The sequence below is a fragment of the Crocodylus porosus genome, unplaced genomic scaffold (assembly GCF_001723895.1).
Source record: "Crocodylus porosus isolate Cpor-Errol unplaced genomic scaffold, CroPor_comp1, whole genome shotgun sequence".
NCBI lineage: Eukaryota > Metazoa > Chordata > Crocodylia > Crocodylidae > Crocodylus > Crocodylus porosus.
In genome coordinates this window covers 9,655,100-9,680,444 of record NW_017728942.1, presented here as the reverse complement: position 1 = coordinate 9,680,444, position 25,345 = coordinate 9,655,100, and the positions used below count along the sequence as shown (strand labels likewise).

At 45.5% G+C, this 25,345-nt stretch overlaps 1 protein-coding gene and 1 long non-coding RNA gene across 2 annotated transcripts in view; one reads left to right on the top strand and one right to left on the bottom strand.

Moving 5' to 3' along the window:
* Positions 1-25,345, top strand: part of CHRNA4 (cholinergic receptor nicotinic alpha 4 subunit) — a 30,763-nt gene that overhangs the window by 2,579 nt on the left and 2,839 nt on the right. The window contains exons 2-4 of the mRNA XM_019548262.1: positions 4,536-4,580; positions 4,667-4,776; positions 15,547-16,927. Of these exons, the coding sequence (XP_019403807.1) occupies positions 4,551-4,580; positions 4,667-4,776; positions 15,547-16,927 (1,521 nt within the window). The 5' untranslated portion in view covers positions 4,536-4,550. The remainder of the gene's footprint in view (positions 1-4,535; positions 4,581-4,666; positions 4,777-15,546; positions 16,928-25,345) is intronic.
* LOC109318846 lies at positions 9,130-11,830 on the bottom strand. Its single transcript, XR_002103334.1, has 3 exons — positions 11,185-11,830; positions 10,409-10,468; positions 9,130-9,478 (listed from the first exon to the last, which is right to left on the bottom strand). It is a non-coding gene; the product is annotated as an uncharacterized LOC109318846 (long non-coding RNA).

The window sequence follows — 25,345 nt, the reverse complement described above, 5'->3', positions numbered from 1 at the left end:
TATTCCTATTTCACGCTGTTGTGCTTAGGTCAATTTGCTCCAAGATTATAATGATAAAGTATCAAAGGCATAGATGTGTTCAAGAGGAGACTGGGATGAAACACATCAGCCTCTTTGCTACAGTGCACCTTGAGAAAAATCAGCTGTGCAGTTAAATCCCACCCTCCACTGTATAGATTGCATTTTCTCACATATAATACACTTCAGATTCGAACATGTGCCCTGTTTTTTGAAAGGCTACGTGAAGAAAAAAACCCCCCAAGAGATGTCCTTGTGGCAAATAACAGAGTAGCATCAGCTAGGAAGTCAAGTTTGCTCCTGGCTCTGCTCTTTTGGAGCACTGCAGCTTTCTACTTTTGGTTTTAACAGAGCCCACTCTTACCATATTTCTCACATATAATGCACACTTACATTTCTAGCATCTGCTTTTCTGGGGGGGTGGGAAAGGTGTATGTTGCACGTGCTAAAATGTTGGACTGACATGACCCTTCTGAGCCAAACTGTAGGCATGCTATGAGGGTGTGGTTTAGTCGAGGAGAATGAGCCAGGGACTAGTTCGACACAGCTTGCTACTCTTTTGAATAGCAGCGAAACCCATGAGACCAGAATCACTTCTTGTATATCAGCTTAATTGGAGGAAGTGCATTACAGGGATGGATGGGATCCAGAGCAGCAAAGCAGCAGCTGTCAAGAGGGCCAGGGTATAACAGTAACGAGAGCACATCTTTTAGCCTTGCATCTCCAGGCTTGTGTTTGATATTCCACCACCCAGCCTCTTTCCATAGGAAGGATCATCAGTGGACCTGCTCCTATGCTGGGGGAAACAGCGGAGCTTGCAAGCAGGAAAAGCCCTGATGGTTTTCACTCTTCTTCTCCATCTCAGTTTGCTTTTGCAGTATAGGGAAACAGGCAGGCGCCTGTAAACTGGAAAAGACCCTAACTCACCCAGAGTTCCTGTATGCAATAGTGGCAGCTCATCCTTGACTCTAAATCCCTGCCTTTATGATTCAGGCATTTCAGAGCAGCTCTCCGATCAGCGTTAGGAGGTTTAACATTGCAGCTGCAATGACTAGGCACAGCAAGGGTGAGTTAAAGATGAGGCATGGTCTAAGCTGCAATTTCCTGGCTTTTAAGGATCAGCATAAAGTGTGAACTGGAAGGGGTATGCAGTTAATCACGGTGAACCCTCGGCTTTTAAAGGGCACTGATACCTGAGGATGGTTTGACGCCAGGCCAAGGAGGAGGAGAGGAGAAAAAGCTCGTGGTTCTGCCATGGAAATTCAAACTGGCAAGAGCTGAACGGTATTCAAAGTGTTTTTCCTTGGTTATTTACCAGCAGTTGTAATTACTGTACAAGGATTAAACGATTCAGTGTAGTTTAGTGAATAATTCCTCAGATATTTGCAGGGCTTAGATGTCTGCCTTTATTTACATGCTTCTGGATTTTGCACCTCAGCAGTCCCTTCACGTTCAGAGCTGGAAAAAGAGCATGATCACTCGAGCTCCTGAGGAGGTTGTGGGTTTGCAGAGTCACTCCCAGCTCTTTGGCCAATTGAAGTGAATCGCTGCTCTTTCAGGTTATCATATTGCACAGCACGAGGCACACTGCTGGCACTCGCCTTTCCCCAGGCTGCACCTACACAAACAGGGACACAGATTTTCATCAAGATGGGACAAAATCTCCAGGCAAGTGCTTGTGCAGAGTGTGTGCCCCTTGGAGGGGTGGTACCCTGCCCTGGAGGGACATGCAGTGACCCCAAGCAGTTGCCCCATCTGACCCCCCTATATCCTGACCCCTTAGCTGCCGCTGAGCACTAGCCATTGCGGCCCCCCTGTTTTACCCGTGGCAGGCTACGAGGTCTTGTGGTTGACTGTGAGATTTTGCTAAGAGGTTAGACAGTGGGTTTGGAGAGGATGGTTTGGATAAGGATATCCTGCCTGAGGCAGGGGGTTGGACTAGACGACCTCCGACGGTCCCTTCTATCCCAACTTCTTTATGACTCTATGAATGCACCCTAAGTCCTGCAGACAAAAGACTAAATAGCTCTGAATATACCCATATTCCCTTCCTTCTGCAAGCACGTGTACAGATGTGGTAAATGCACGCAGCAGCAGCCAAGAATGCCTCTAAGTAGCTGTTTGCCTAGATGCTTACTGCCACCGAACACGCTTGCTCGCTGAAGGGGAAGCGTTTTGAAACTTGTCTCTGGTAAAGACTTTACGTGCAGTTTTGCTAAGAGGTGAGACAATGCATTTGTATAGGACGGTTTGGATCGGGATGATCCTGCCTCGGGCAGGGGGTTGGGCTAGATGGCCTCCGAAGGTCCCTTCCAGCCCTACTTTTCTATGATTCAAGGGCACAAATAACTTCCAGTGGGACTAAGTGCCTAAATCTCCTAGGCACTTTTAAATATCTTGCTGTACCTCCAGAGACTAGGCTCTTTACAATGGCATTCAGTTCTCATTTACCCCTTTGGGATGGTTTTTCCCCACAGTATCTTTTATCCCGGTATCAAGTACCAATCAGCCAAGGTGCTGGCGTGCCCAAGTAGATGCACAAACACGTGCCTTCTTGTTCGTGTCGTTCCGAACTTTAATTTGCTCTGGGAGGGAAAAAGAGAATGCAAGACAGGTGCTGGAGAAAATATTTAAATGGTGTTGTGCTCTGGGATTAGTCTTGGAGGGAGCAAACATGTCAGAAAATAGATGGCTGACAAGTCTTCATTTGTAGATGACCAGTTCAAACACAGTTTGAGTGGGTTATGGTCAAGAAGTTGGTCTCTGCACAACGGCTTTTCAGTGACCTCTGTCAGAGTGATTGGATCTCCACTTGCTAACGCTGTTTCAGTAATGGGCCCAAACTATTAGTGCCTTTGTTAGCAGCTCCCTTAGAGGTGTGAACAGGTCCAGAGACTGGGCCACCCTCTTGTCTATAGAGGTGATCCTTAGGAAGAGCTGGCTGGTGGAGAAAGGGAAGATTTCACTGGGTTTGCCTGTCTTATGGATAGACCCTGACTCATCCGGAGCTGCAGGTTTGTCCTTTACCGATGCAATGCTTATTTTGAAAATCAAGAGCAAAAGAAAAATGGGTCTTGGGAAAATGAATATTGTTTTTCAAAGAAGATCATCGTAAATTAAATTACAATGAGTGTGTGAGCAATCACCGCAGCAGACAGGCATTCCTTTCCCAAAGGAAGGCAAGCTTGCAGGCTTGGGAGTGTAAAAATAACTCTTAGAAATGCTTCACGCTTTCAAGTCAGAGTGTCAGGATGTGAATACTGATAAAACCAACGGCCAGCTTTCACTACCAGCCTAGCCGCGTGCTGTCGTCTGGGACCGGCTGCAGGAATTCCCTTGTGAACTGTGCAGGTACGTGTGGAAACGCGGTGCAGTCAAGAGGAATGAGAAAGGGCTTGGAAATGTAGCAGGGTTGAGCTCTTTGCCTAGTATTACTGTTTCCCTTCCTGTCTCAGCATCTCCAGTCTTCGAAAGGGGAATAATAAAGGTTATTCCCCTAAACTGAAGAGCAGCTCTGAAAACTCCCCATCAATGTCCGTGCCATGCTCTGGACACGCTGCGTATTGGTATTATTGGGAGGTGATGGTACCTTGTTTTCTCAGAGTTACGTCGCCAAACTTCATTAAAGCAGGAATCCCAAACCTGTCCCTAAGGCCGACGAGGTTCTTTGGGTCAGTCTGATATCTTTGATTAGACCAACTCAAAGAGTTGGAAAAAATTCTCCTTTGCAAGCTTTCAGGTATAAATACCCTTCGTCAGGCTGAGGAAGCATCTGTAGTTCAGCCTGACGAAGGGTATTTCCACCCAAATGCTTGCAGAGAAGAATTTTTCCAACTCTTTGAGTTGGTCTAATAAAAGTTATCGGGTTTACCCAAAGAGCCTTGTCTGCCTATGTCTTTAGCCCAACCCGGCTGTAACCTGTACTCCTGAAACCAGTGCCTAATGCACTTGAGGGATCAAATCCATCCCCAGCTCCACTTCTGCACCTAGGTTGCTACTGTGCTATGGAGGGAGGTCTTTAAAGGACGGCTGGGAGGTGGCCAGGGAGACAACTTCTAAGGAGGTGTCAATGCCCCAGTGCTCAGGGAGTGATATATTATGGGGGGGAGATAATATATTAATCTAGCAATCCTACCTCTACCATAGTATGGGTAAAGGGGAGCTGTGAGCCCTTTGCTGCACTTCCCCATAACGCCATGCTCAATGCATAAATATCTAGGAAAATCCATATAAATCCAAGTTGGTCTGATCCCAAGACTGATTAGTCCTTGCCTCAGCTGTTGGCTGATAATCAGCGAAATGCATTTGGTCCCGTGCTAAACCCCAGAAACATCTGCTTTTCTTTCTTTTATTTATTTTTTTTTTATTTTAGCTGGCGCTTCCGCATACATTTAGGGCTGAGATTATTTACGGCTACAGAAATAAACTCCAGTAACAAAATGTGGGCATGGCACGGCACGAGCTGATCGGGCCACGCGTTCTCTTCCACGAACAAAGATGTTGCTTTTGCTTTTCAGGATGAGAAGAATCAAATGATGACCACGAACGTGTGGGTGAAACAGGTGCGTGTCCCTGAAGCACAGTCTCTCAGGTTTGTTCCCCGTATCAGTTGCCGGCCTAACTGTGGGAGTTGATTTGTCTTTGCTAGGAGTGGCATGACTACAAGCTGCGCTGGGATCCCCTGGAATATGAAAACGTGACATCAATCCGGATCCCCTCTGAGCTCATCTGGAGGCCGGACATTGTCCTGTACAACAAGTGAGTCTCTGCCTGGTTATCAGAAGGCCACGTTAACCCTCAAAACCCTGCATGTCGCTTTGATGGGTCTAAATTGTTATTCCCCCCTCATAACTGCGTGCACCTTCCAGTTGTGCAATGAAGAATGTGGCCAACATCTGTCGCATACCGTTCTCATTCTTCCGGGGTGACAACTGTGCGTGCAATGCAGCGTTTGGTTGTGTTGGGGGTTTTGCTTCCGTTTTAAACGTACATCCCAGTGACACAAAGCTGCCAGACTTGAGCTTCCAGCCCCATTGAGCACTTCATCGTCTTTCACCATCAGCTATAACACCTGACTTCTGGGAATGGTGCTATAACAAAACTTAATGGCAAGTACTCTGAAAAGGACCCTTTGCATTAGCTGGTTCCCGCTGCTGCTGAACTGTGGTCTGAATTCCCCTTAGCAGCCTTTTCCTCCTAGACATTATGGCCTCCAGCTTCAAACCAAAGTGGTTTTCTGGACTAGTGTTAGAAGGAAGGGAAGGCTCCTATTGAAAAGGGATTCACAACCTGCTGCATAGTGTTGAGGGATCATTTTTCAAGTGATGGGATCAGTCCCATTAATTTAATTACATCTGTTAACAAAAGGCCGTTGCAGGATCCGAGTGTTTGAAATGTGGCTCTCAAAGGGGCACGTAACAGTGGAGGTGGTTGTTGCTTTTCTGCATTTTAGAGGCTGTTGATATCTTTTGTCCAGTTGGGGCCACAGTCTGTTCTCTGTTAACCCTTGGCAACTTCACGAGCTGGGGTGTCAGACTTTCCAATGCCACAACCCAAAGTCCATGTCAGGATGTTTTAGTGAGGTGAGATAGGAGCAGGTTTAAATAGACAGTTATCTGGGTGTCGGGAATATCAGAGAATACATTTCCCGTACTGAAAGGCATCAAACAGCACTGGCCAAGTCTTAACAAATTCATCTGCAAATATTTTGGGGAAGAAAAGCAGCGAGCGTGCTTTGCTGTTCATCAGGGCATGCCGTTATTCATTGCTGCTGCATGTTCAGCTGGCTGCCTGCTGCTGATGACAACCCTTGTGCATCTGAAAAGTGTCAGTGTTTAACACAAATGATTCTTTTGTCTACAAATGCCAACCGGAAACTATCGCTGGGTATTTACTATTCAGCCTTCTCCTCTTTACAAGGGTTCAGTCACTTTTTTGGGAGGTGGGTAATAATACTGTGCTTTTTGTGGACAAGCAGTCAAAGAGGAGCAGAGACTACTCAGAGCTCTTAGAAATTCAAATGTGCCATAATTTATCCCTGGTGCTTCTGGGGAAAGAGGAAGCAGGAACGAAGGGGGTTCTCAGCAGCTTTTCTGCTCCTGCTATGATGGATTCAGCCAGGAACAAAACTAGCCCCAACGTAACATAGACCGGAGTAAAGGCTGCTCTAAGTTACACCAGCTGGCCCCCTGTCCTCAATTCTTCCCACCCACATCGTGCAACGGGTGTGCAGCTGGTAGAAAGAAGTAGGGGTGCGCAATGAAAGAAGTAGCACACAATGCTCCACCCAGCTCTGCAGCTGATAGATCAGGCCACATAGGAGAATAGTGAAAATAGAGGCACAGATCTGTTCTTCTGGAGCTGCTTCTCCCTGGGTTCCTATCTTTCACCATAAAAAAAAAAAACAAAAAACCCTCACCCTTGGGTGAGATCTTAAAGGTTCAGGGCAATGTCTGCACTCCTTCACCTATAGTGCTATCCACATGCTTAGCAAAGAAGCACAGGCAGAAGGGCCCTTGCCAGCCAGCACTGTCCATTGAAAGCCTGTACCCTGCGGCAGTGCCAACCTGAACCTCTCCTCTGCAAAGCCAGCTGCATGGGCCCACTTTGAGTTGTTTTTTTCAATTAATGTCTAAAGTAAAAATATAGTAAGGGGATTGGATCCCTTTAAATCAATGGCATTTGCATTTCCTCGTCTCTAGGGACCCGAGCCATAAATGGTGCTGAGCAATTGCAGCTCTTACAGAAACCCCTGGGACGACTGCGTGCTCCGCACCTCTGATGATTATGGTGGTCATTATTAATTCACGAGCACTCAGACCTCCTCCTCCTCAATGCAGACCCAAGCACAGCACTAATATCATGTGATTAGGGCCTTAAATTGAAACCAAGGAACACTGCTGCTAGTCCCCTGCACCCTTCACAAGGGGAATGAGTCCTTATTGCTACACAAAAAATATGTCATTCCCTACTTCCAGTTATCTCAATTCAGGAGCCCCAGTCACCCACCTGAATAGCAGTGAACTCTGAGAAGGTTATTAATACAACAAGGATGAATGAGCTTGGATCTTACCTACCTTTTCCCATCTGATAGCATTGCCATCACCACCATCTCTATTTAGGAATGCATTGGAGCCCCCATCATCTAAATACAGAACAAAGAGGTGGTCTTTGCCCCAAGGAGGTTACAAACAACGTAGAAGGTCCCAGGAGCGTTGCTAACTGTTCTACATGGGCATAAAGGTCTGTCACATCCACGGCCCTGGGTCTGTGGATTCAGGGGTTCACTTGAAATGCAACCATCACTGGCTAGTTTTTGGTGGGATGTGTATGATAAAGGACACAGCAGAGAGATAGGAGAGTAGACGGTAAGAGTGGGACAGTACTGGACAGCACAAAAAGCAGTAATCCCAGCTGCAAAGATTTCCTCCTATGCTGGGGTTTGGGTTCTTTGGGTGGGCGGAGGGGGGGGCATTGCTAATCCAAGAGGCCTTTAAAGCAGGTGTAAGTAATTAATGGCCACCCGCAAGCTGCTATATATTGCCAGAATAGGGGGGCTCTGGTGGCACTGAACATCTGGCCCACTGGGCTTAGTCCAGTGTTTATCCATTTTAAGGCCAAGTATTTCAGGAGGCTTTCCTGTGTGGACAAGGAGAGTCCTGGTGTTTTTGCTGAGGATGCAATGTTTTGGGAGAGAGTTTCTGGATAGAAGACTACACAGAAGCCTTTCTTGTTTTCACCTTTGGGACTATACAGAAATTATGGACCTGAAATGGAAGTGAGAGATTTTCATCTTCAAGGAAATCATACCCCTTGTTGTTAGTTATTCTCTTATCTAAGCTCATTATTGCCAAATGCTTCCACTTATTTACTCTAGAGGCCCAAATTAAATCAGTAAATTTGGCCAGTGTGGCCTAGAGAGTATATGTGCTTGTCAACATTCATAAGGAATTTAAAACCAAATTAATATCCTTGGGGGAAATTAACATGCTGTTGGGTTTTGCAGCCTTGATGAGATAAACTCCAAGCCTGAAAATAGTTTCTAGTCAACGTGACAAAACACATGTAAAATAAAGGAAGGCGATTTAATAGGGAAATGGCAAAACCTCCCTCTCTTCCCTCCCTGTGCCAAGAAAACCAGATGCTCCATAATGGGATCTGTAACATTCAGGCAGGTAGTTTTATCCTAGGCTCGCTCATGGTGGCTGACCCATTTGTAGTGAACAGTACTTTCAGCAGGTTTGCCCTCACTTTCCATTCATACGTTGTCATTGTGCACCGTGCAGTTTTCCAGAACTGATTTGCTTTCAAAATTATTCATATAATAGTTCAGAGGGGAAATCATGAGTTCTGGTTAACCCTTTCGACTTGGGCATGCACCATGCTATCGCCTGCATCAGTGCATGGAGATTTCCGCAACAGAAGCGTAGCTGCTAGCTAGCTATTTGACATGGATATGACGGTCTATCAGATCTATAGCCAGCCATGGCTCTGGGTCTGCGAATTCATCAGTTCACTTGAAAAAGTCATGCTTTGCTAGCTGGTTTTGGTTGGATGCCTCTGATGCCACCTGAGTGAGTGTAAGGCTTAAGGAGTGGAGTCTAGTGTGAGTATTTGCAGTTGGGAAATTTTGCTCAAACCAGGACTTCTGCAAAAAATCCCATTCTGAACACCTCACCTAATAGCTAAGATTACAGCTGTAAAAAAAACACAAAAACCAACCCTGCAGGCACATATAAGTGACTGTGCTTATGGATCGGTACACATACACCTATACTGCACCTTCTCAGAGGTTAGTGGAAACTGCATTCCTCACCTAACTCATTAATTTGTAGCATGTGTTTCCTTGGCACAAAATATTTGCTGAACAAACTCTGCTTTAATCTGCCATTGGAGAGTCATTTAATCGGAATATTACAGTTGTCTCTCTTTAATGCTTAGTAAGTGGAGGGGGGGAGGTAGACGGTTTGCAGGAGAGAGCACTTCAATAACCCAGATCTGTCTAGGTTTCTGCTTGTGGATGAAAAATGCTCTAAAGGAAGGACTATCTGGCTATATCTATATAAGTATATAGCTCATTTGCAGGCTTCTCGAGCACTGTTTAAATTAAAATTGTGTAGTCAGAAATTAAAATAAATTTGCGCCTCATTTATATGCATTCTGAAAACATTTAATTTTATGAGCTGATGTATCTCCCAACTGCAGGGAAAATAGAAATTGGCAAAAGAGTCTTCATCAAGGCTTTTTAATGAGGCACACTCGATATTTGTCAGTGGAACAATACCGCTCTTGAATCCCAATTCAGCTCTTTTTGTGATAGCTCTGAAGTGAGGAGTTCAAGGAAGTGTTGAAGTGAGGAAGGGACCGTTGGTCTGCGAACAGAGGGAAGAACAAGACTGAGATGTTTTCAGAGGTGGTTAATGAGCGTCCCTCTTCTTTGCGTTGGTAGAAGTGATTGTGTCTGGCATAAAAAAAAAAAAAATTAGCAGTTCTGGAAATAATTACAGACAGATATTCAGAGCTTTCGGGGCCTGAATAGTCAAGAGAACTTGGCTAACTTAACTGCCTTCAAGGCACTCCTCTTCTGATGTACACCTCTTACTAGCCAGACTTTGTGAATGCTTTTTCCCTTGTACCAGTTTGCAGCTGCCTTGTCTTGTTGGAGCAAGATAAGAATATAGTTCTGCTCTGGACAATAACTGCATTCAAATGGATTGGGTTTGCCCATAAGGGACTATGCTAGTCAGATTTGGCCAGTGATTGCTGGGGTGATGTTTGTCCTAGGCAGTGCAAGTGTCTCGGTTAGCGTGGTCTGAAGGTGAGCTTTCCTTCTGATGTGGAGCCAGCAGGAGGTAATGGGGCCCTGGGGCTTTGCCCCATCCTCAAGGTGATATGGCTTATGGTGAATTGCACCAAATGGGGTGAGTGGCAGAGGTAGCTGGAGTTCTCCGTCCCTCCCACCGATTTCCACCGAAGACAGAATGGCATGCTTTGCTCTCCAGCATCTCGTGTCCCCCACACCTCTCCAGCTCTTCACAAGGCAGGCAGAGCAATGAAGAACGGTCCATCCCTGACCAGCAAGCATTGGTCCAGGTCAAGCATAAGGTGATCAATGCCGGTTGGCCTTCATATCCCACCACCATCAACCAGTTCCCAGTCCTTTAAAAGGAAAGTAGTAGCCCCCTATACTACATGCTAACCAGTTGCACAGATCTGTACCTGGAAATGCTGATGGGGACACTCATTATCACTCATCTGCAATGCAAGTCCAATGATAAACATACTGTTCCATTAATGAATGATTTAATCATGCCTCAGAGATCTCATTAAATGCAGAACGAGGTTTCAAATTCCTGTTGTGGTTTAAAGGGAGAACAACAACAATGCTCACTGGAGTGTCAAATGTGCCAACAGTTTCATGGCTTGGTCTTGCTTTGCAGGTAGGCAAAGCCTGGGGGCAAAAAAAGATGTGTTTTAGCCAAGAAATGAGTAGTAGGAAAGTGAATAGCAAAGGAGTGGAGTTCTTTGGATGGAATAGCAGTAATGCCTTTCTTCAATCAAAAGAGAGTGGAAAGCCAGGAGAGTGTTTCCAAATCCATAAACCCTGCTGGGGGTGCCTCGCTGGGTGAAAAAAGCTTATAGGAAAAGTTCAGAATTTGTCAGAGGGCCAGAAAGCCAAAAGTTTTTGATGTTTGTTCTTTTTTAATGAACACACGCACACAAAAAAAAACCCAACACCGTAGACAGCAGATGCTTTTAATTAAAAAAAAAGCTGCTTAGTCAATAATCTGAACTTCCCTACAAAAGTAGCTGAGATAACAGGTTTTTGTTTTAGTGATCCTGCTGGGATCATTGCATGGCTAACGCGAGCCAACATTTAAGGGTTGGACTTCTGCACCGTCCCTGCCAAAGACGACCTCTATGCCCAAGGCAAAGGACCGAGGGCCACATCCCACCACCAGTACTGGAGCTTTATTTCCTGAGTGGCCTCTCAATACGGTGATGGAGTAGGACTGAGATGGGAATAGTCTAAGCCAGGGTATTGGAAGCCTTTCTGTGCCACTGTTTCTCAATGTGCAAAGCAGGGACCTCGATGCCCCTGCAGCTGACAACAGGGATTTGAAGTTGAATCACTCGAATATGGTGCTTGGAGACTCTAAAACCCACCTGTGTTAGTCTCAAGACGTAGGATGCCACCTTGTCCCTTGGCTGCTGTTGCACTTTGGTGCTGCTGAATGTAAGGCAAAGGCATCTTCGCTGCAGCAGCCGGGCTTGTTTTGCGCGGATTGCAATATGAGTTGGAGGTAAAAGAGATGCCAGGAAACGAGTGAACTCAAAGCTGTTAAGGACTCTAAAGAGCGATGAGAGGTGGCTCCATTTTGAGCACATGGTGAAAAGGAAAATAGGGCACGAGAGCGCGTGATGCAGAGAGCTTGAATCTGGTTTTCGGTGCCCCCCCTATCTGCCATCCCTCCCCTCTGATGCTGCGTGTAGACGGCAATGTCAGAAACACTAACAAATGATTCAGTCCCTTTACTGAATCCCAGGCTCCACAGATTCAAGTGAAGCGTTTAGCCTGCCACTTGTCCCAGCTCAGGGAGGCAGAAACGAACATGCTTGTTCAACGTCCCAATTAGCCCGGCAGGCCTTTACCACTCCGCGTTTCTCTGATATCAGAAAGCTTGCATTGCTCATTCAGTCTGATGGTGGCCTGGGGAAGAAGCCATATCAAGCGCCTTTGAGCTGGGTTCGGTAGTGGTGTTGAATGAAATGGAGACAGCACGCTCTAGAAATGACCTGGTTATTTGGCTGGTGCTATTTTTTTACAGGCTCAACCCCCGCATCTCCCCACACACACACCCCCCTGAGTTCACAAAGATAGTGACCCAGAGTATCACATGTGCAAATCAGGCAGGCAGCTTGTATAGAGGGTCACTCTGAATGTGCCAGCTACTCAGGTAGTTGTGCCTCAAATCACAGGTTTATCATTTGCACTTGAAAATTAGGCACTTAACACCATGTGCGTTAGGGAACCATCATCCTTGGAGGCTTTTAAGACCTGGCTAGACAGAGCCCAGTCCAGGGTGAGCTTGCTGGGGCTGGTCTTCCTTTGAGCAGGGGGTTGGACTCGATGCGATGCCCCTTCCGACTCCTGTTTTCTGCGATTCTAGGAATCTCAACCATACAAAGCTCTCGGTCCTTGCATGCATGTGCGCACAGATATGGCTTTGCGTCTTTCAAAAATTATTTTGGACCAGGATCTGTGCATCAGATGCAAAAACTCAGAAGCAATCTGGATCCAGATGCAATTTTTGTTTTCACTGTTTTTTTAAAATTAAACTAAAAATGGCAAGTGGGAATTCAGATGCCCAGCAGTGTGAAAACGTCCATGCCTTTGAAAGAGTAGCATATGGCTAGTGAAAAAGAGAGCAATAAAACCAGTGCGGAAAACAGTGGCATCTTCATGGATAAGTTTATGGCATTAGTTTATATCGTCTTTTTCTCCAAAAAAGGAGAAACGTCTCAGCGTGCAGATTTCTGACCAGCAACAATGCTAATAAATAAACAACAATCCTAAGTGGGGGCAGAAAGAGTCTGCTAAAAACTGGAGATAAATTATTAACTGGGTTATAGATAGAAACCGCTTTTTTCCAGCCAAAAATCTCTGCAGATGGAGCCGATCCAGGCTGCAGCCACTCTTCTTGGGAAGCTGACAGCATCCTTCCCCTGCTTCAGCGCTCGGATGTGCTGCGACAGCAGCAGTACAATAGCAGAGCGTGCTGGGATTAGACGTCTTTTGTTCGTCTTTGGTTGCAAGATAAATGGCACAGGCAGGATCCGTTGGGGCACGCGGCTGACTGCCGAAAGTGCAGCTGGAATAATTAGCGAGGCTGAGATAGATGGGGAACTTGAAGTGCTCTGACCATTGAAGAAATGGTTTGAGCCACATCTTCCCCAACGCCCCTTCCTAACAGGCAGGGACGCGGGCTGTCAGATTAAACTCAACGGTAGACAGCATTGAGGTGAGAAGCAAGACTCTTGGCCGTGGTGTCAGTTTGCGGCATGCAACGTTTTGCCATGACAGGAAAGCAAATACCTACAAAATGAGAACATCTTGCTTAGAAAAAGAAAGAAGCGTGACAGGAACAGCTAAATTAGAGAAATCCACAATTTTTTTTGTATATTCAGGTCAAGATCTGTTGACTGGCTTTACAAAAATGTAGTAAACTGCATACATCAAAGGAAGATCTTGGTTTCATGAAAGTGGTGAATTGTAAGGATTGCTGATTTGTTGAGATGCCCAGGATGTAAGAATATTTTTTTACTCTATTCAGCACTGGGGAGGCCACATCTGGAGTCCTGTGTCCAGTTTTGGGTCCCACAGTACAGAAAGGAGGTGGACAAATTGGAGAGTCCGGTGGAGGGCAGTGAAAATGGTTTGTGGGCTGGGGCACATGACTTGTGAGGAGGGAACTGGGCTTATTTAGTGTGGAGAAGAGAAGACCAAGGAGGGATTTGATAGCAGCCTTCAACTCCCTGCAGGGGGTTGCAAAGAGGACGGAGCTGGACTGGTCTTACTGGGGGCAGATGACAGGGCAAGGAGCAATGGGCTCAAGTTGCAGCAAGATGATTTTAGGTTAGACATTAGGAGAAACTCTCTCACTAGCAAGGTAGAAAAACACTGGAACAGGTTCCCCAGAGAGGTGCTGGGATCTCCATCCTTGGAGGTGTTTAAGACCTGGGTAGACAAAGCCTTGGCTGGGATGATGTAGTTGGGGCGGGTCCTGCTTGGAGCAGGGGGTTGGACGAGATGTGACCTCCTGCGGTCCCTTCAACCCTCATTTTCTATAATTTTTGGTAAACCAGCTGCAAATCTTAATGGAATTCCCTGGGCCCTGGTACTAATAGAGCAATCATTACATGGATATAATTGATCAGGCCTACAATATATTAATGATCAATACCCTAAACTAAATCATTACAAACTCTTTGCATTATTAGTAGAGATGTTCCCAGACCAAATTCACAGATGCAAACCACCCGGGAGGCAAATTTTGGGCGTGAGGCCAGATCTGAACTTTGCAGTGGTTCACATCCCGCGCCGCAGGGAATCCACGGTTGACAGAAATGCACTAAAGGAGTAACATCACAATTCCACAAATTATGCAGGGATGCAATGCAGCCCCAGTGTTACTTTGATATGAGAAGTGTCTATTTTGCCAATTAACTTCATTTTGTAATGAAGGTGGATTTCCCTTTGTTACTTAGAAACTAATTGCTGGCTTTTAAGTCTATATATAAAATAAAGTGACAAAAGCCAAGTTTGTTTCAGGTCATTGGTGAAAAGCCTGCCGATCCAAGTCCAGGAACACAGGTGCCTATGTTAAGAGAGCAGGGGAGGTTTTACAAACCTTGCAGAGCTCAGTAGCTGGAGGCTCCAGAGTTGAGTTTCTCTCATTATTAGTAGGAAGTTCTCACTATTTTCCCAGCAACCGACTAGAAGATTACTCTGAAGTGCTTTATTTATAGCAAACCTCACAATTAATCTGGCATAGCCTACAGCCAGGAGGTCTGACAGCATGATACTACCACTGCTCTATAGCAAAGCGAGCTCCAAACTGGCCAAGTAATTTGATGGAAGACCTTCAGGGAGCACCTACGTACAGCAAGACATGTTGGTACTAATGAAAAAGGTTGCGCCCTTCCCTGTGTCTGTACTGAACCCATGCTTCACCTGTATTAGGGGACACTGGGCTGCTGGAAGTCTGGTCTTTTGGAGGAGAAGTAAAACCAAACCTCTGGCACCAGTTCTGAACCTAAGGGCCTAATTTGTGCAAGGTGAGGCCTGCTGTTTTTGCCTGCTTAGGTTGGCACTTGCAAATTGAACATTTGTGCATGCAAAGAGGTTTCTTAATCCACTCTGAGTACATTTGCCCAATTTTCATGCACAGTGTAGCTTGTTTGTGTGCTGGTGCCCATGGGAAAAAAAAGAAAAGTGCCTTTGACATCATTCATTGGAAGTTGTCTGGCAATTATATCTGCACTTTTAGCAAGAGCTCAGGTCGCAGCAGCTTCCCCCAAAAGGAGGAACCTGCCAGTAGTTACAACTCACCTGCCTATCACCACAATGCATATTCAGTGTAAAAGTTCTCTTTACTGCCTGTCCTAAAAGGGCTTGTGGTGAGGGTATGTGTGGTTAAAAGGGCTGCCTCGGAAGTTGGCCCCCTGCTCGGAGGTAAAGTGATCTCGGTATCCTGTCAACAACCAATATTTTCAAAATGACCTGCACAGTCTGGCTCACTTGTCTGCACAGCTGCACAGTCACTCGGTGTGTGTACACACACAGGAATGCACATACAAATGGGGGGTTCAGAATGCATGCACTTTTGTGCGCACAAGTGTGCAAATTGCGAATGGCATTTTGCAAGCGTGAGCCACATTTTGCAAGGTTTGTGAATGGATTCAAAACGGATGAATGGATTCTGATTCTTTGTTTTTTCCCCCTCCTTCATTTCATTTTCCCCTCAGTGCGGATGGGGACTTTGCTGTCACTCACCTGACTAAAGCCCACCTGTTTTACGATGGCAGAATCAAATGGACACCTCCTGCCATCTACAAAAGCTCCTGCAGCATTGATGTCACCTTCTTTCCCTTTGACCAGCAAAACTGCACCATGAAGTTCGGCTCCTGGACCTATGACAAAGCCAAGATAGACTTAGTGAGCATGCACAGTCACGTGGACCAGCTGGACTACTGGGAGAGTGGGGAATGGGTCATCATTAATGCCGTGGGCAACTACAACATCAAGAAATACGAGTGCTGCACAGAGATCTATCCCGATATAACCTACTCCTTTATTATCAGGAGGCTGCCTTTGTTCTACACCATCAATCTGATCATCCCTTGCCTCCTCATCTCCTGCTTGACTGTCTTGGTCTTCTACTTGCCTTCGGAGTGCGGTGAGAAGATCACGCTTTGCATTTCCGTGCTGCTGTCGTTGACTGTCTTTCTGCTGCTCATCACTGAGATCATCCCCTCCACCTCCCTGGTCATTCCCCTGATTGGAGAGTATCTGCTCTTCACCATGATATTTGTCACCTTGTCCATCATCATCACTGTCTTCGTACTGAACGTGCACCACCGTTCACCACGCACCCACACCATGCCAGATTGGGTGAGAAGGATCTTCCTCGACGTGGTCCCGCGCCTCCTCTTCATGAAGCGGCCCTCGGCAGTGAAGGACAATTGCAAGAAGCTCATCGAGTCCATGCACAAAATAGCCAACGCTCCGAGAATTTGGTCCGAGACCGAAGCAGAGCCCAACTTTGTGACCTCCTCTTCAACCAGCCCTCAGAGCAATGAGCAATCCCCCACATCCTCCCTCCGTGCCCATCTCGAGGAGCCAACGAAGCCCCCATCGGTCTGCAAGTCACCTTCAGGCCAGTACTCTGTGCTGCCCCAGGACCCGGTGCAGGTGAGCTGCTCTTCCCCGCAGCCCCCCAGCCACCTCCTGAGCGACACACAAGCTCCCTCCATCGCCAAAAGCAGGTCATTAAGCGTTCAGCAGATGTACAGCCCCAATAAAGATGAGGAAGGGAGCATCCGGTGTAGATCCAGGAGCATCCAGTATTGCTACCTGCAGGAGGAGTCATCCCAGACCAACGGCCAGTCCAGTGGCTCTCCAGCCTCTCAACGTTGCCGCCTGAATGAAGACCGGTCCCCGCGCAAGCCCTCTCCCTGCAAGTGCAAGTGCAAGAAGAAGGAAGCTGCCGGCACTTCAGGGCAAGGCACCAAAGCTCACAGCACCAAAGAGCAGCCCCTTCTGCTGATGTCCCCTGCCCTGAAGCTGGCGGTGGAGGGGGTCCACTATATCGCAGACCACTTGAGAGCAGAGGATGCAGATTTCTCAGTAAGTATAATGACCCGGCCCATGCCCATCATGCTTCTTAAAGAGGGGTTACAAAACCTCATGTAAAAGCAACCAGGAAAAGGAGGGGGAAACCTTCTCCGCTCTCTTTTTCTGAATTTTAATGGGAGTCTCCACTCAAAATGTGAGATAAACAATTTCAGGGTTTGAACTATTTCAACCAGGTCTAGTGAAAACCGGGCACGGGAACTCAGCAGCTTGCTGAATTGGGTTTCAGCTTGGCCCCAGGGCTGTGCTGCCGCTGGAGTTATCCATGTCGGAGAAGACCGCGGCGTATTGTCACGCCGTTGTTGAGAACCGAGTCTCCCGTTGCTCTTTTTAACCTTGGCTGCCACAATGTAGTTTTAACAGGCCCAGCTTTGCTAGCGTTGTAATTCACGGTGCCCGTCTCCTGGCTCTGCGTCTTGTTGAACACCGTTGTTTCTAAGTTTAGCACACTGCAGTTGCCTACAAATAAAAGACCAGGACATGGTCTTATAACAAGAGAGCAAACTGCACTCGCTGAAAGCAAATCATAACTGAGCAGGCTTCCCTGAGCTCTTCCGCCCTGACCTGTGGTCACGCCAAGTGCTAGACAACTCCTGTGAGAAGCTGGATGCTGTAAATCCCATTAGCAGTAGGGGAAGCTAAGAGTACTCAGTACTGCCCAGAATTGGGCCCCGAGCGCTGCCAAACACAATAACCCATCCTTAAAGCTATTATCTGGGAGTGGAAAGCCTGTACACTGCAAACATCAGATAAAATGCAGAAAGAGAACTAAAAGCAATCATTTATTGGGAACTTAACTGAATTTTGCTTTACAGATAAGCCTCTGACAGGCTGGGAATTATCACTTCCTGCTTTCTATTAAGTATTGACTTGGGTTATTGAGTCTGACAAAGCAAAGCTCCTGATGCAGCCTTTCATGCTGTGGGGTTAGGGTAGGTTTACTGCTCCGAGGCCTGATTTGGGTACTACCGGTTTTATGCCGACGGGTAGGTATTCACACAGTAGAGTAGGCATCTACTGTGTGGTGCATCAACAGTAGAGTAGCCATCTGCACCTGCTTTACAAAGGGGCAAATAGTCAAGACTCTGGGGGACCAAACTGGACGTTTTTGCTGCTGCAGACAGAAGTTCACATCCTGGCTCAGACCAACAGAGAAGAGGGCTGTGGTAGGTTGCATACTCTTGATGCAAGAGGTTGGTAGAGAAGATGAACAAATACCACCCCAGGTAAGCCCAGGACTGGAACAGCACACGTGGTAGGAATTTCTCCCTGATCTTGTCCAAATGTAGGCCATTAATAGCCCCCTTTCACATGCCTGAGTGCAGCGTTCACTCCCACCTATTGCTGTTCTTCCAGCAATGGGATGTCATCAGTAATTATGGCAACACCTGATGGAAAGTTTGGAGATGTCTTGATAACACCTGCTGGACCAGAAATTCACCCACAGGCAGAAAAAGCTCCTGGAGTTGGGCTGCTGTAGCAAAGTTAGTCTTGAGGCATGCCTTTGTGGATATCTGCAGTGCACGGTACTTTTGTAGCATCACTGCTGTTCCCCCTTATAGGCTGTCCATCCCTTGGGCATGAGCACTGTTTTTGCACATGTGTCTTGTACTGTGCTGAGCAGCACATGAACACGTGAGTAGCGAACCTAAGCATCGCCATCATAAATCCAGGCTGCCATCTATTTTCATACGCTCATTTACCAGAGTATCCCAGCTCCCCAAAAACTTTCATATATTTATATGAACACCCCTGTGAAGGCAGGGGAAGGCTAGTATTGCCATTTTTTAGATGGAAAATTGAGACGTAGAGGGACTAAGTGAAACGCATTAAGCCACACTGCTCTGTAACAGAGCAGAGACTGGGACCAAGTGCCCTGACCAAGAGACCATCCTTCTCTGCAGGGTGAAAGGCATCACACATTGACCCAAGACCCTAAGAACTAAATTCTAGTCTCATTTTAACAGTGTAAATCAGAAGAAATGCCTGGAAGCCAATAGATATTTTTTTCTTCAAAAAGAAATCATATTTTCCTTCTTCATCAGAGCAATGATACCTTCCATTTGCTACAAATCTCCTTAAAATAAGCGTGTTGATATCTACAAAGCAAACGCTTGTAATATTTATATTCTCTCATTTGCAATGTTGATAGTGCTTGTAACAAACTGTTGAGTGTTATCCAATATCATCAAATACTTTTTCCTTGTGAAACGTTTTATGTATCTTCAGGGGACAATTACCTACATCACAGATTTCTCTGTATGGGAAAGAGCGGGGTTTGGCATCCTGTAAATGAAGGGCTTACCACATCAGTCTGTGGGTTTAGTTGCAAGAAAAATCCAGTAAGAGAACTGAAAAGCAAATTGCAAAAAAATATTACCCTGGGGATCTCTGCTGCTTCGTCTTTCATTGGGGAAGGAAGGAAACATCTATAATATTAAATTGTTTCATTTGATTTCTAAATAAACAAGATGGTTTCATCGGCATCTAACACCATAGAGAGCACTGCAATTTCCTTAGAAAATAGAAAAAAAAAAAAGCAGTGAAGAAGCCCCGGGGCTCATTGTCTTTGTTGGGTGGAATAGCTAAGCTCTCTGCACTGATTTTCTGCCCTCCCCAGCAGGTTTTGTGGGGTTGCATTTCTTCTGAATCCAGGAACGGAAGCAGGCATGATCCATTCTGTGAAACAAAGGCAACAGTATAACGTGAACCGAAGCTAACAAGGGAGAAACCTATGGAAAATTCCTGATATTTCAAAAAGCTGGCTGTCATCTGAAGTCAGAATGAAGAGTCACGCATTGACATCTTTAATGGAGCACAAATCCCCTTTCCCTTCCCACCACAAATAAATAAATAAATAATGTCACCAGTTACCCTGAACCTGTCTACAACTTGAGAGAGGAAGCACTGTTGCTGCCACTTAGTGCGTGTGTGTGTAGTAATGGAACCAGAGTTTCTCGGGAAGTTCCTGACTTGTATTACTGTTAAGTATTGTTGCCACAGGGGTCAGGGTTGCTAAATGAAAAGAAAATACCTCATTTAATTAAGTGCTTAATTAGAAAGAAGAAAGGGAAACCCAGGAGCAGTCGCGTGTTACAAAAGTAGTGCATTACAAAAAGAATATCTGTGTACAAGTGCAGGCGCAGGAGTTCACATTGAGAAATTAGAGAAAATTGGATACTTCCACTGTATACTAGAAATGCCATCAGAGATTGCTTGCGGACTTTGATAAGCAAGACAAATTGCATAGCTCAGGTGAGCCAGACAGGAGCCTTGCTGCCTTTTCCAGTCCCACATAAGGGTCTGGCAGTGCAGTTACTGGTGACTCGTGTTGTTTCTTCTGTGCAAAGGAAGGCTTTGCTGGTAATTAATTTGCACCCCAGCTCGGTGCTGGTAGCTTTGCACTATTTGCATTTTGCTTCTTTTTCCAGAACCGGTGTTTGAAGTGTGCTAGAGGCCAGCATTATGGTGTGATACAAATTGTCCTGTGAATAGTACAATAAGAAGTGGTAGGACACAGAGCATCTGCGCTCAGATCTTCTAGCTGGCTGAGAATACCAGTGCAGCTCATATTCTTAGGAAAAGATAAGGCAGATTGCGCAGTATGGACTTTGAAATGCTCCATCCTATTTTCCCTAACTTCAGATCTTTGCCGTTTCTTTTCTCTCCAACTCAATGGATATTCGTTTGTTAAAGCTGCATCGTTTCATAGTTGTTAGGGCTGGAAGGGACCTTACAGATCACTGGGTCCAGCCCCCCTGCACTTGGGCAGGAACAGAAGGGGAAGAAATGGGGAAATAAACTGTAACCAGAAACAGTCAAACACATCTGACACCTTTTTCTATTCCCATTAGCTGTGATTCCAGCAGGGTAATTGAATCAGGACTAAACAGAAGTGCCAGAAGGATCCCCCCTGAAGTCAGTAGCAATGTACACACGCTTCTGTAGTCAGCCCCCCTTGGCTGAATCAGGTTTCAGTTGTCTGCAGACCCATTTCCTTTCCTCAGATGCATTGCTTATGTAGAGTTGTTTGCTAAATCATTGCTTGAAGTAGTTCTTTGCCCTGCAGCTTTTCTTCTCATTCCCTCCTTGTAGCCATCCCACATCCTAAATCTGAGCTGTTCCAGTGCGACTCAGAGGTCCCATGCTTCTTGTTTCTGTTCCTGGATGGCATAACTTCGCCTCTTAGATTTTCTGCCCAGTTGTAGAGCAGGTAGGAGCTGGATATTTGCTTTCTGCCTTATATTATGCAATGGCTGCTTAAAATGCACGGCTTGGGCCAGCCTTCCTGCCAGGGAACACATTTGCTGGATTAATCAGGGAAAGCAAATTCAAAGATGTGTGCAATATTTGATACTATTTTGAAGTAAGATCATTTTAGGGATGTAGAATCCCCTCCCCCTCCGCCAGCCCTCCCTACCACCAGCTTTATTTATAACAAGGTATAATATATACCTTTGGGACCGCTCTAAACTTTGCCACAGATTATGGTCCCTAAAGAACTGGTCTGCCAGCTTTCAATCCCTGGAGTACGTCGGCACCTCACACCAGTCCTTACACTAGGGTCTGCAAGGAGAGAGCATAGGGCTGTTTTAAGGGCCCGTGTATTTGGAGACTCCAGATGGGGAGACCTGGCTTGTTCGCAGCCCCTCAATCCTTTCCTTTGGACAACCTTGGAAGTTGCCTCTTAACAACTTATCGGAACATGGATCAAAACTTCAAATGTCCAATGCTGACATCTGTAGCCCAGTTGCTGGTGACAATCTCTGCAAATTGTACTCCGCACAAATTACTACAAAGAGGGTGATACGAAGAGGAGGTGAAGCCGGCGGGAAAGACAAAAATACCTCCCTTTCCTGTTCTTTTTTCCAGCTCCTCTCCTGGATTCAACCATCTCCCTTCTGTGCTCCGTCTCTGGTGCTGAATAATAGCCACTTAGCGATACTTCTCGCAAACTGAGATGGTCATTGTCAAGAAGAACGGAGTATTCTGCAAATATAGTCAAACTTGAAGGGAAATTTCAGTAGAGCTGCTCAAAACCCTCTTCATGTTTCCTTCCCTGGAACAAGCAAGCGCCTAAGCCTGCCGAGCATAAAGAGTTGCAAAAAGCCCTTTTGCCGCAAAAGCTGAAATATTTGCTGAATGTGGATTTCCAGTTGTGCACCCGACTGCAAAATTCACAGTCGCTAATATTTGGCTGCAAACATCCTGGAACAGAAATGACATTTCCAAACTTACTTAGCTGTGGCAGCCAGCATGAACGCTGAATGTCAAACTGTGACACTCGCAAGCCAGCAAACAGCTCAGAATTGCTCTCAGCAGCGGTGAAGAAGGCAGAGGACAGCGTGACCTGCTCTTTTCCAGTTGATAAAGGGGGTGGGGAAAGGTGGAAATCACCAAATAAATTGCCTAGTTTAAATTAGAGGGCCCATCCCGACCAATTGCAGATTTCTCAGGGATTACAAGAGTTGTTTCAACTTTGTTGTGTTTCCACAGAGCCTAGGAACGAACCCCAGTCCCACATTACAACCCTGTGTACTTGGTGGTGTACAAATACAAAACAAAAAGACTGTCCCTTCCCCAGATTGCTCATGAGATTCAGTTGCTTGTCTTTGATTCGGAATAGGAAATCTGAGCAAGAAATAAGCATTATATCCTCTCCCCCACCAGCTATATCTGAGCACAAAGGGCTCAATTCTGCCAGGTCTTGAGGACACTGGCCTCAATGCAACAAATTGTTGATACACACATTTGACTTAAAATCATCCAGGCAGTGCCAGAGTGGTGACTAGAATGGCTCCGCTGCATAAGTATTCGCTGGATCAAGTGCGAATACTTTGGACTTTGCAAGGTTGCTTTATTCCTTGTGGTATATCACTTGTACCATATTTTGACCCACCCATCTCAAGTGACAAGTAGAAGGGGGTATATTTAGCTGCAAGCATCAACAGTCTCACCCAATTCAATTGTAGCCCTTAACCTATTACTGCTGCATTCGCTTTCCTCACGTGTCACCGGTATGTCATTTCTGCAGTCGCCCTTCCTTACGTATTGCCAGTGCATCTTTTCAGCAAGTCTTTCCCCTGAAGTGAGTAGACGAGTGCAGTCCATCGTGTATGTCTGGGAATGCAATGTCTGAGTTGCCATCTGTTAGATGCAGTGGAGACAGCTCATTGCAGGGGGTACCCCGTCTGTGTCCAGGTCCCACCTCCTCTTGACAGCGTGCCCTTCTCAATGTCAATGCAGATGCTCGCAGTTCTGCTCTGATGTTATAGCAGGCCTGTATAATGTGTGGACTGAGTTAAAAATATTTACTCTCATGGTACTAAAATATTTGTTTTTCCTCTTTGAATTAAATTCAGTCACAGGACTATTACCCTAAGATTTTAATTGCACCACTGAGCTAATTCATAGAATAGTTGATATTAATTCAAGGTGACTCCTGGAGAATGAAGTTAAAGAAAATTAGGCACCCATTCGTTTAAATAAATTAAGATGAAGAAAGCAGGGATATGATTTCTGCATTTGGCCCTTTAGATTCAGCACAGTTAAATGTCTTTGAAAAGGAAAAGAAGTCCAAGATGACTGTAGAATCAGATTACCAGCTTCCCTTCACATAATTTATTATCACTTTCCAGGGATCAAGGATATATGAAAGTACAAGCAGGCTGGCTACAAGGTAATAGTGCGCGTTACACTATTAGTGCAGAGTTGCTGAAGTTTCATGAACCGCAGTATTAGGAACAATGCATGGGGAAAGCGTGTTATTCCTTCATCAGAGCTTGGTATTTCCTATTTAAAACATTCATCTTTCCATTTAGGGAGCAGGCACAAAACCAGGTGACTTACATAATTAGAATAAGCTATAGAACTAGTAAATAATCAAAGTAACAGAGCAAATGCAGTACACCAAAGGCTGATTTGTATGAACTATTCAGTGATCTTGGTCAATGGCACATAGAGTTGAAGATTTACCATTAATTCATAAAAAAAGATTGCAAGCCAATACAAGAGCTAAATGCAGAAAACTTCTAGGTGATGTATAAACCCACTAGCCCTACAAAATACCACAACATGTTGCGCAGAAGCTAGAATTGCCATCTGCCAGCAGCAAGTCATAATTTCTCTGCAAACTTGTGCGACTTATCAGAAGATAAACCTCTGCTACACATCCATTAATAATAAAGAAAGGAAAGAGGCAGGTTTGTAAGGTGACTGGATTTTATTCATGGCAGCTGATTTGTTTGACTGTATGACAGATCATAATATTGTATTAGCTGATGCCTGGAACATTGTTTATGATGCCACTAAAACCTGCAAAAACCCACTCCATTATTTGAGACGGAAATAGCTATTTCATTGACACTTGGAGAACTTCCTTTTACTTTGACAGGCTTAAGAGCATTTTCAGTATTCAGTAAATCCAGGAAGCCCATAAAAGCAAGCAACTGTATTTAAGGGCCTTTGCAAAACTACTCGTTGCCTACCTTGTACTAAGAAATGACCTCAGCTACTCTCCAAAGTGTAAATGTTTTAAAATGGCACGATGTACAATGGATGCTTATTGATTATTCCCTGTGGCTAAAGTGACAGGTATTTTGCAACACAGATTATGAGGTTGTAAAGACTTTGAAGTTAAACCAAAGAGGCATCTCCTGTGGGACATCACCAAAATGCCTATGATACAGCTTCCAGGACACAGGGCCCCGGCTAGCACCACCAACACACCCAGCATGGTCTCAACTCTGCTCCCATTAAAAAAAACAAAAATAAGAAATATTATAGTGTCATTTTAACTCTTCAGAGTTTAAGCACAGTGGGCAGGGGAGGGTAATGGGAGTTTGAGTCTCTACCTAATGCTGCCAGCAACTTGCTGCTTTTCCTTCAACAGATAACCGACCTCTCTCTACTTCAGTTTCTCCATCTATAAAGGGCAGATAATAGTACTTAATGTGCTTTATAAGGGGTTGGGGGATTTATGGATGAAAGCCCCTGCAGGAATATTACATATTACTGTTATTAATTGCTGAACCCTTCAGCTATGTTATGGCCTAATAAATCCCCAGCAAACAACAAGACAAATTGCTACATTTCAACCCAGAGCCCTGGGCAGTGGTTAGTGTATTAACCACCATGCAGTACATTATAGGTAATTGTAATGGGAACATCCATATAAATTAAGACTTCACTGTCTTCTCCTACTGCTTCCTGGGAAAGAAATTAATGACTGCAGTGCAGGGTTTTTTTGCCCTTGTTTTTTAAAGGTTTTCCTGTGCGTGCAGTTTGTTATTCAAAAAAAAAAAAAAAAAAAGATCATCTGTAATGACTAATTCCAGCTCAGTGGGACAGAAAACCTTTTGGTCTTCCAAGGAGAAAGGTCCTGGGAAAAATCCTCCCAGCACAAAATGCGAG